Source organism: Pygoscelis adeliae, unplaced genomic scaffold (genome assembly GCF_000699105.1).
Source record: "Pygoscelis adeliae isolate BGI_AS28 unplaced genomic scaffold, ASM69910v1 Scaffold302, whole genome shotgun sequence".
Lineage (NCBI taxonomy): Eukaryota > Metazoa > Chordata > Aves > Sphenisciformes > Spheniscidae > Pygoscelis > Pygoscelis adeliae.
This window is the reverse complement of record NW_008824372.1, coordinates 1,519,318-1,530,553: the sequence shown is the minus strand read 5'-3', so window position 1 is coordinate 1,530,553 and position 11,236 is coordinate 1,519,318. Positions and strand designations below refer to the sequence as shown.

The following is an 11,236-nucleotide window of genomic DNA, read 5'->3' as shown; positions in this document are numbered from 1 at the left end:
AAGGGGGGAAGTAGAGCAGGGGAGAAACCAGAAGATTTAACTGGGGAGAGCAGGGAGCTTGGAGAGAGTGTTGAGGAGACACTCAGCGCTTCTGAGGCTGCAGGTACAGTAACTGTTTCCAGCCCAACATGTGAAAATTCAAAACAAATTTGGCTGGGATAGCAGGTGTGCAGACACAACCACTGAGCTACAGATTTGCCTATCCTTCATTACCTTTAATTGCCAGTAGAGCAAAGACTTATAGCAGCTTTCACTCCTCAACTCCTCAGCTGCTGAGGAGGGATGGTAGGAAGGGTGAGCAATATACTGAAACTGTGTTGTGGCCAAATGAGCAGTGAAATAACTGGAGGAGAAAATGATGAGAGATCAGAAAAGACGACACATGAAATGCATTTCACGGGGCCCGGCTTACCAACAGAACCAGACGATGGTTACTGTCGGGAAGAAGGAAAAGGAGCTGACACCATTGCTACAAAAATCAGCAAGTGGGGAAGCCTGATTCAATAGCCCCATGCAGGCAAACCTGCCAGTGGCTCAGGGAGCTGCTGAAGGATCAAGGGTGTATGCCTGCCTAGACAAGGCTGTACTTGAAGTCTCCTGTCCGTGCCATGTGCTTCAGCCTGAAGAAATGTCTCTTCAGGGTGAAGACGTGTGCCTGCCCCTCTAGCTAAGCAGAAGGCCATACGCTACCAGGATGTGATTAAATAGCAGAACCTGGCTCCTCATTTTTTTCCTCTCTGCTATTCACTTTCTGTCATCATCTTTCCTGCATTTCCTCCCCTCTCCCTCTGGAGTACACCCAGTGTGTGTTCCTGGCTTGTTTTCTTCGCAGCCTACCTCTGAGGTTTTGGGTCAACATCCTGAAGAACCCGCAGTTCGTCTTCGACATTGACAAGACAGACCACATTGACGCCTGTCTCTCTGTGATAGCCCAGGCCTTCATTGACGCCTGCTCCCTGTCTGACCTGCAGCTGGGCAAGGTACTGTCCAGAGGCGACATCTCACTCCTGCTGGGGCAGTCATAGACACAGACCAGTGCGGGTGGGAAGGGGCTGTCAGAGGTCACCCAGTCCGACCTCCCCCAGAAGCAGGGCTGGCTGGGAGCCACTTGCTCAGGTTCACGCAGTTGAGTTTTGGCTGTCTCCGAGGATGAGTTTTCCACCTCCCTTCCCCACCACTTTGTTCAGGCTTGAGCGTGAAATTTGCACCCCCTCTGTCACAAACAGTGGTCAGGGAGTGGGAACACATGGTCACAGGCAGGATGGACAAAGGGCAAGGCCCCAGCCCGGAAGGCTCAGGGGTTGGAGGGAGACCCCTTTGCTGGCTTATGTGTTCGGTGCTACCCAGTGGCTGTATGAGTTGTCCTGCAGTCCCAGGAGAGCACCCAGCTTAGCGCAACGTCTGTAACGCTTCCTGACGGGGTTGAGCTGGTGCATGAGCAGACGAATATTCTCTGTTGTTCGCTCGGGCAGGGGTGTAACGTACCAAGGCGAGCACGGGTGGGTGTCAGCTCTGCTCTGGGCACAGGCAGACTCAGCACGGGAGCCCAGCTCCCTCAGTCAGGGTTGGTTTAGGGGACAGCATTAGTCTCACAATCCCGTAACGGCAGCTGAGGGACGATGTAAACTCCCAGTGGCAGGATGGAAAATGACGTAGCTTCAGGTGAAGCTTTAATCATTGCTGTCAGTGGTTTCTGCACAGCCTCTCACCTAGGAGAGCTGTGAGAAGCTCAGGAGGCGAGCCGAGCCTTCGTGAACGTGGGCTGCGCCTGCCCAGGCAGCACAGACCCAGCCTGGCTCACGTGGAGGTGCGGGGACTGTCTGGGGCCATCCCGTTGACGCCATCCATCAGCACGTGGGAAGCACTTGGCAGGCGCTTGTGGAGCACTTGGTGCTCCCCTCCGGTGGGTGCTCCCCTCCGGTGGTAGTGTCTCCATCACATGCTGGCCACCGCCGGCATGTGGTCAGAGCCCAGCGGACTCGGCACGCCTGCCTAGGAAGCTACGCCTGCTCCGAGCAAATGCGAGCCTGCGCGGGCCAGGTCTCCTCTTCTGCCATCGGGCTCCCACGCACCATCCTGCGGGGCTGGCAGGCAGCAAGACGTCCAGCGCGCATGTTTTCTGTTCTCCCACTTGCTTGGCTGAGTGCAGCGTTGACATTTGAAACTTCCCGACATAAGTTTTATTAAGAAATGCTGTAAATCGTCCCCCGCCACCCCCCCCGCCCCAGGGGCTGGCAGCAGCACAGTGTGTGATGTAGAGGGGACCCTACAGAGAGAGGGGCGGGAGGCAGGCGCTGCTCAGTGCATCCCCCGGACTGAGAGCAACAGGAAGCCTTCACTGGGAGAGGTTAATACTGGAGGAAGATCTAATGAGCACTTGATTTTTTGTTTGTTTGGGTTTTGGACTTTTTTTTGCATGTCTTACGAAACACCTACAATTTGTCCTTGTCAAGCTGTGGATGAGGGGAAGAGGGGTCAGCTGGAGTCAGACAGCAGATGGAAACATTTTTCAGGAATACAATAGCATAAGTGAAGGAATTGTTGAGTAATGTGGGAAGAATAAATCCTCAGCATAAAAATCAGCTTGCATATACACCCAGTATATCACTGAATGTTTTCCAGGCTGGATTCTTCCCCTGGTTTCAGCATTTTGCCCTTGATATTGCAAATGTGAGAGCAGACTCAGACTCCATACATCTACAGTGCGCAAGCAGTTAATAAACCAGTACCCATCTCTTCATAATACAGACAAATCAGACACGAATTAAAAAATAACTTAAAAAAGAGGCAGCATGGGTTTCTTTTGTGTTTCCAAGGGGAAAAAAAAAATGTTGTGAGCAGGCTCTGTAACTTGGCTATATTCCTGTAATGCCTTGTCATTGGGTTTGAAAATAAACTGCTGTGGGATCTGGTGCCACAGCCTGGTGCCCATTTCCCATTTCCCCTGCAGCATTAGCCACGCTACATATTGCAGCAGCAGATTGCAGTTACCCTGGGCTTCCTTATTTACTGCCCGATACAGCTGAAGATGCTGCCTCCACGGCTAGAGCCCTGCCACGCTTGTCTCTTCTGAAGATCCTCCCTCCCCTCTCCACCTGTCAGAGCATCAGGGAGCAGTCCCGCACGCCAGTGTCGGGGCAGCAGGACACGTTGATCTTACTCCCCTCTGTGTCCCCGAGCCTGGGGCTGTTTCCCTTCGGGATGCAGCGCTAGGCCACTCAGCCAGGTTCATTCCCGGGGTAATGATATCAGCGGGGCAGGATTGCCTTGAGGTTAAAATCATTCATGCTTGTGTTTGCAAGGAGTGCAGGCGGGGTTACGCCTTCACTGGTACAACCCGATCGTGTGGCTGGGAGGTTAAGACTGCTTTGTCCAAGCTGACATTAATCAAGAGAACTCAGTATTTTCTGTTAATTACTTTACATGCACTCAATATAGGCCAGGCAGGCTGGGTTAGCCAATGCAAAATAAATCAAAGCTACATGAAAAATCCAAGAGCAACATTTCAACTGACAAAGTTCAGCTTGTAAGAGAGCTTTGTTCTTCAGTTTAAATCAAGCTGGCTGCTCGAGAGACCCGAGTAAAGGCATGCAGAAGCCCTTCCCTTGTTACCAATTTCCACACGCAGAGCCATGGAGCACAAGTGTTTTATCTAACACGGTTGTGCTACACTCATCTGCAGAGCATCACCTGGCAGCAAGCCACCTCACCTGAGCCTGTGCATGCTTTTTAGCCTGCCCTTGCTGCACATCAAAACACATTCACATAGACCACCTTCGCTGGCATTGTAGCTAACAAATGTTTAGCTCATGCTAGGAAGAAGGGCAGAGGGACGGTGCTGTGGCTCCGCAGGCGGGTGGTACCTGTCCGCAGCACCTTGATGTGTTTGAGCAAGCACCTCTGTCGTTAGCTGTTTCGTGCCTCAGTGCCGTCCCGTCACACTCCTGTCTGTGTAAAGCCGGGACCAAAGACGTAGCTGTTTCCTGAACCCAGCTGTAGCTGCAGTCAGTGTCTGATGGTTAGCACTTTGGTCAGACAAACAGGATAAAAAGTGTTCAGCCAGGAACAATATGGTGTCTGATTTTGGTATCTCACCCTCGCTCTAGGACTCCCCGACCAATAAACTGCTGTACGCCAAGGAGATCCCCGAGTATAGGAAGATAGTGCAGCGATACTACAAGCAAATCCACGACATGCCCCCGCTCAGCGAGCAGGAAATGAACGCCCACCTCGCGGAGGAGTCGCGGGTAAGGCGCGCTGGGCTGCAGCGGGTGGAGGGGGGGCTCAGCCGGTGCGCGCCCCCGTGCCGGGGATGGGGTCGGGTCTGCAGTCTCAGTGCCCTGCCAGAGCGAGGAGCACCAAGCCTGCTCTGCTCTGGCTGACAGCAGGAGTCTGGGAGTGGCAGGGAACGCAGATAGGCTGCAATCAGCTACTGATTAGACGCTGGAAGGAGCAAACGAAAGGATATTTTGCCTCAAACTTCCACGCACAAACTTCATCTGACCTAATTCCAAGCATCTTCAATTACTGCCAGAGCTGCAGTAAACACCCACGAGTTAGCTTGAACCTAACTAGCTTTGGCACCACTGGGAGTTGAAAGCAAAATTCATTGCCAAAGAGCCGGGAAGTTTAGAAAAGGATCTGCGCAGCCCCGCAGCCCCCTGGCCAGCTGGCCCCCGGGCGCCAACTGCCAGGGCCGGCCCCAAGTCCCAGGCAGCCCGCTGGCAGTCAGCCCTGGCAGCGGGCCCGGGTGCGGGATGCCGGCCCTGGTATCAGCTACGGGAGCTGGCAGCCACGCTCCGGATCCGAGTCCTGCCAGTGATACGCCACAGCTTCCTCAAAATCAAACCATCTCCCCGCGGCATTTTAGCTTCAGCCACCGAGCAGATTTTTTTCCGCTGGCATTCCTCTGCCCAGCTCTCACGCTGCCCCATCCTTTGAAATGGCTTTGAGCGTGGAGGGGTAAACAGTGTTATCAAGTGTGGGCATTTAAGGCTGGCTTTAAAAAGACTAAGACCGTTTCTGATGCAAGCAAATGCACCTTCCTTAAAGGAGTAAGTCAAAAGTCCGGCTGCATCAATGCAACAGTAACAAAAATACCCAGGCAAAACCTTCTTCTAATCTAGTTAATGCCTGCTGATTGGGCTTGAACTCACTTGCTGCATCACATTAATATTCCTCGCCTCTTTGTTCTGTCTTTATAAAGAAATACCGGAACGAATTCAACACCAACGTCGCCATGGCTGAGATATACAAATACGCCAAGAGATACCGCTCCCAGGTAAGTGAGTTCAGCTGCACTCAGGCCCCAGCATACCTGTGGAGGGAATAACAAGCAGTATGTTGTAAGCAAGCGGTCAGACGCTTGCATCCAGTCCCACAGAAAAGGGATTATTGTTTTTTGCATAATCCCACGCACATATGTAATATATGCACACACAGATGCACCTGCTCTCCTATCCCTTGGCTGACGACTTCTTGGAAGAGAAGGCCAGCTATTCTTGACTGATTTTAACAGCCTTTGGCTGGGCTGGGCTGAAGCGGGGCTGCCTGACGTGTAGACCCACAGATGCTTTCAGTAGGGCAGAGCACGCTGATACAGTCCGCACCCAAAATAACTTGCTACCCGCCACCCCCAGCAGAGGCACTGGCCCTGGCTGGCTCCTGACCCCCTGCACCCCCATGCTGTGGGCTGGCTCTGTGCTGTGAGCTTCATTATTACCATGGTTTTTGGTTGCATCCCCCTCCTCTCCCACCCCCTGCCCAGAGACTCGGCTGTGCCCTGGAGCAGCCAGAGGGTGCTGGGGTGGGTGAGCACAGGGGCTGTGGGGCAGGGTGGGCTCTCCCTGTCAGAGGTCCGGCTGGGATTTGGGCTCAACAGGCTGGCGGGGGGAGCTGTGCTGGTGGGTGGGCACCCCTGCCTGCACTGCCTCAGCCACCCATCTGCCCATGTCTTCTGCAGATCGTGGCCGCCCTGGATGCCAATCCCACGACGAAGCGCACCCAGCTCCAGCACAAGTTTGAGCAAGTGATTGCACTCATGGAGGATAACATCTACGAGTGCTGCAGCGAAGCCTAGGCTGACTGCAGCCCTGGAAGTGACCTTCTCCGTAGCGCAGTGCCGTAGGGAACCTGCCTTCAGCCGCGGATACACCATGGATCCACCGTGGATCATCTCCGCCAGGGTCATTCTCAAACCAGCCTTGTGGTGGGGGTGGGCCTGGCCCGTGGCTGAAGGGCTCCCTCACCCAACAAGAAGCCACAAGACACCTTTCCGAGCAGCAGAAAAACCCTCTGGTCTGCACTGTGGCACCCATAATTTATTTGCTGCCAGCGAGAAATGGAGACGAGACACTTGTGGCAAGCTCAGTTCACCACTTCCCTCTGATCAGCGTCCGAGCGGTCAGCAGCTCCCTGCATCCCTGTTTGTGGTTCCTCAGGATGAGAGACGGGGCTGCAGAAGCCATAACAATAGACACAAAGCAGTAGGGTAGCCTCAGGGAGTAATGAGCAGAGATGGCAAAGGCCGTCGGAGCAACCCCTGAGCTCCCTTCCACACCATCCCTCTGACATCCTTGTTTTTCCAACACCAGGGACTCTATCAGCTGTTCACTATCTGCTGCATTCTGTGTATTTTTGTGCCTTTTAATTTTTGTGCTGTATGTGTAAACATAACCACTCCTCCATCTGAGGATCGTCTTGGGCAACACGGGGAACTCAGGGCTGAGACAAAGCAGTTGCTTCCCAAGTAGCTAAGGCATGGTGAAAGCACTTTATCCCCTAACGGAGACAGCTGTTACGGAGCTGGAGGGAGCGTGTTACATGTCAGACAGTGTGGGAAGGGCTGCTTCCCCTTCCCCAGGTTCCCAGATCTGCATGCACAGTGAGCTGGAGTTGCAGTGGGCAGGCAAATATCCCCTAATGACCCACCTTTCAGCCAGCTGATCCCAGGCATAGCTTCTGCCTAGAAGCAGAAGACCAGATGCAGTGGGTGAGGGGAAGGACTTCTGCCTCGCGCTCCGGTCGCCCTGCCGTGCTGGCTGTGCGCACATCTGTGGCACTGCCCCAGCTCAGCCCTGGTAACGCCGCTCATGCCAACAGGAGTTAGCTCCTGCTAACAGCCCCCTGACAGAGCGGGCTTGAGCCTCGTGGAGGGCAAAACGCCAGGTAGCATCTTCCCTCCTTCTGCCCCATGTGCTCCAGCATCTCCCCGTGATCATCACTGAAAACAAGGTCAGTGCTACAGAGGTGTCTTCCTAAAGCAGCTTGTTCTGCTTGCTTCAGACCCAGCCCACCATGGTTGTCGCCTGAGGGCAACCAAGAGCGTGCAGTTTTGCTGTGTATCCAGTCTTTTTTTCGGCCCATAAAGGCAAAGGGACTGGACCCCATCCACCTGGCAGCACAATGCTCTCGCTCACGCAGGCCAGCAGAGCAGCTCCGGCACCCCACGCTGCAAACAAAGGCAGAAAGCGTCCCATGCCTCCTTACACTGGGGTCAGTGAGCAGGGTCCCACTGCACAGACCTAGAAACTTCACTGCTGTCCCGTGGCATCTGCGCTGGGGCAAACCCCCCGTCCCAGCTGGGTGGCCCATTCTCCTTTCTGCTGGCAATTTTGTCCTTTCTGCAGCCAGGGGAACTGTGACTGCTCTGGTCTTCTCCAGTGTCACACAGGCCCCTCTGTAGAGGCTGGACTGCAGCTAACACCACGTGCTTGAAGCCAGCATTCACATGCAGGCAAAGGCAACCTGCCCATGAAAGCTAAACCCAGCCGTAGCCACCGCATTTTCAAACTGCCAAATAGAAAAGAAAAAAAAAAAAGAAAAAAGTTACTACCTCACTCCAGGCAGGGTCTAAGGTGAGCCTCCGTTACTCATCCAGCTGGCAAGGATGCAACCTGGTATTAGATGACTTTGGTCCACCAAAACTCCTCCTGGGTGACTCACTGCCATGGACAGGTGGCCTCCATCCCATTGTTTCCAGTAATGCCACATTTGTCAGAAATTGGAACATCAGAATTGTGTATGTGTATATAGATATCTATTTTAAAACAAATGATAGACTTTATCCTGTATGTTAAAAGGGAGGGGAGGGAGGGGAGGGAAAGGGGAAGAACAGAGGTTTGGTTTTTTTTTTTTTTAGAAGAGAACTACAGAAAAAGTACATACACTGTGGAGGTTTCAATGTCTTTACTGAGGATGTGGCTTCAGAATAGAAACTCTAAGAATGTAGCTGGGCTACATTTTATTTTGAAAGTGATTTCACAAAAAAATCTTGAATTTTTTTTTCTTTTAGAAACTGTGAATAGCTGCCAGAGATATAGGCAGGCCCAGCACAGGGAAGGCGAGGGTGAGAAGGACCAAGGTAGCAGAGAACGTTGAGCTTGGCTGGAGGAGGGGAAAGGGCCATGGAGCGATAGCCCCATGTTGTTACAAGGAAAGGATACAGGTGAGCCGATGGTATAGTTTGCCTCCAGGTGATGTCACTGGGCCATGTATTGGGGCCTATTGCTTTATTATTTAATTTTTTCCAAAGCAAAAAAAAAAAAAAAAGTAGTTGCTACAACCATTTTAAAGGAACAACTGTAACGGAGCAGAAGCTTGAGGGTTTCTAGTGTTGCCTTGAACCCCCAAGCCCTTTGTAACATGTTTTTAAACTTTGGCACGTGTTGTGGGTGTAGTGCCCTTACCTGCTGTGTAGTGGAAGTGGCAGACTCTTGGAAAAGCCTATCTTTGTAATAAAACAAGGTGCTGAAACCTGTGTAGTGAAGTTCCTGCCTGTGTGCACACAGAGGACACACATTGGGGAAGACACCCGGCGCCACCCACAAGGTCAGGCTGCTGTCCCTTGCCCAAGGACGGGGTGCCTCTCCTCCCATGCCATCCCCCCCCCCCCCGGCCTGCTGACCACCGCACCCACCCAGCGCAAAGCGCAGGGAGGAGGGCAGCTGTCGGGTGCGCACAGCGAGCTTTGCATGTACAAGACGCACCGTGCTCGGCATTGGCAGCTCAGCCGATAACCACCTTGTTTCCACAGGAGATGGGCTTTTACCCCTCTGGGCTGCAGAGCCCTGGTTTTCCGCAGAGCACGCTGTGACCACGCACCGCTCCTCCTACCCGGTACCACAGCTCCCACCAGAACAGGCGCTGGCGCAGAAAGGGGAAGAGCTGTGTGAGGACACAGCCATGCACCTGAACTGACTGCATGCTGTGCTGCACACACAGCCAGTAACACCACAGCAGCGCCCAGGGCCGGGCACCCTTACATCTCCAGTGCCATCAGCCCACAAGACAGTGTCTTCTCCCAGCCCTGGGGAGCCCAGCGCCCGCTCTGCCCCACAGCTGCTGCCAGCCCTCGAGGCTTCTGGCTTCAGTGCCGTAACACCAGCCACGGCCCATAGGTCTTAATAACCATGTCATTGCTCAATCCTCTCTCTTCCACCTCCCCCAGTAAAAGCTGCTTTTTCCAGGCACCAGAGGGATTTTCTTTTCCCACTAGAAAGTTGATTCTTAGTAGAGCTAAATCCAGCCATTAAATTATTTGGCCTCTCTCAAAGCAAAAGAGCCTTGTGTTTCACCCTGGGTGCCTGGTGAGAGAGGACACAGCTCCTGCCCGGTTCTGTTACGGCACATTTCCATGCTAGCGACCAGTGCTTTGCGAGGTTAACCATCACCAAAGGGCCAGGTGACCTCTGCTCAGTTATTACCACAACATCCCCCACCCTGTCCCTGGGGGGACACAAGTTTTGGCTCATTAAAGATGGATCAACATGGCCAAGGCTGAAGTTTAAAGAGAAGTTAGTTTGCTCAGCTCTTGCTTAAGCCCCAAAGCAAGGCCAGGAGCCTTGGAGGGCATTGGCAAAGCCAGCTGAAGATTAACAAAATCCTCTTTAGGAAGAGAGTTTTACTTCCACTTATTTTTTGCTGCCCAGGAGGACTGTAACCCTTTGCATTATCAGGCTGACCTTCAGAAGGGCTCTGTTCTGTGCAGAACGAGAGAAATTCAGGCATTTGAAGCTATTAAAGGAAAGTGTTCATATGTTGACCCACAGGAGCTAGCAAGACAGGTTTAGAGGTGGGCACTGTGCCACTGATAGATAACAAGAGCACAAGCAATGCTGCAGTCTACAACAAACACCCCAAACTCTTTTTTTGAGCCCTAAAACGCTTCTATCTTCCTCTTACCATGGTTAGAGCACAGGCAGCTCCCCCTGGCACTGGGGACCCTTGCCCATGGCATGCACCCGGACCTGCTGCCCTGGCACTCCTGTAATCCCAGCTCAGCCAGGCATTAGCGCAAGGGCAACCAGGAGGGCAGAGGACCAGACACGTACCCCACACCAAGGCTGTGGATGCCACGGCCCCACACCAGCAGGGCTGGCCAAGCCTGAGCTTCGCAGTGCCCAGGGGTGCCACCGTGCTGCGTCCCAAGGCTCCCAGGGCCCCCTGCCTGGGCCATCACCCAGCACTGGGGCTCACCGCCAGCCTGCACACACGCAGCCCCCCAAAGCCTGGCACTGCTGGCTGGCCAGGCGTGCCACTGCAGCCAGCAGCTGGGGACACATGGGTACAGACAGGGCACCTCTCCATGACAGCATGCTGGGAGGTAGGAGTGCAGGGGCAGAGACCCACGAGCAGGGCAGTAGTCACACCATTTCATGAGTGGAGTGAAGCAGCTTTATTATCAGGAGGTGAACACAGAATTAAAACCTGTCCTGAGGACTAAAACCGACCCGGACCCAAGGGCCCGGGCCCAGCTGGAAGCAGGGCTGGGCTCCCACAGGGAGCAGGGCTGCCTGGGACCCCCTACGGGGCCTTCCTGCCTGCTGGTGTGGGGGCTGCCTTCTGCAGCCTGGCCTCCCCCTGACTGGCTCCTGGGGCTGCCCGGGGCTTCCTCGCTTTGCCTTGACCCCCCTTCCCCTTGGGGGCATCTTGCTGTGCTCCCTTGGGTGCCTTCCCCTTGCTCTTTCCCGTTGGGGCCTTTCGGGGCCCCTTTGCCCCAGCACCCGCGGGGCTGTCACCATCGCCCCCTCCTGCATCCTCCGCAGCCAGAGCCACAGGGGGCCCTGAACGCCCTTTGCCAGGGGCCCGGGCACGGCTGGCAGCCTGCAGGGTCTTCGCTCCAACGCTCCTGGGCTTCACTGCTGCTGGTGGCCGGGCCTGGAGGGGAAAGAGCACCTCAGACTGCCGCCATGCCATGAGCCACCCAGCCTCACCGCTGGGCCCTACTCCCAGCTGT

General features: G+C 54.3%; 2 protein-coding genes across 2 annotated transcripts in view; one reads left to right on the top strand and one right to left on the bottom strand.

Annotated features, from left to right (window-relative positions):
• Nucleotides 1–8,754, top strand: part of PLXND1 (plexin D1) — a 74,658-nt gene extending 65,904 nt beyond the window's left edge. The window contains exons 33-36 of the mRNA XM_009320117.1: nt 833–980; nt 4,107–4,247; nt 5,207–5,281; nt 5,963–8,754. Coding sequence (XP_009318392.1) covers nt 833–980; nt 4,107–4,247; nt 5,207–5,281; nt 5,963–6,079 — 481 coding nt within the window. The 3' untranslated portion in view covers nt 6,080–8,754. The remainder of the gene's footprint in view (nt 1–832; nt 981–4,106; nt 4,248–5,206; nt 5,282–5,962) is intronic.
• Nucleotides 8,755–10,803: 2,049 nt separating this feature from the next.
• Nucleotides 10,804–11,236, bottom strand: part of LOC103913614 (histone H1oo) — a 1,236-nt gene continuing 803 nt past the window's right edge. Inside the window, exon 4 of the mRNA XM_009320116.1 lies at nt 10,804–11,157. Coding sequence (XP_009318391.1) covers nt 10,804–11,157 — 354 coding nt within the window. The remainder of the gene's footprint in view (nt 11,158–11,236) is intronic.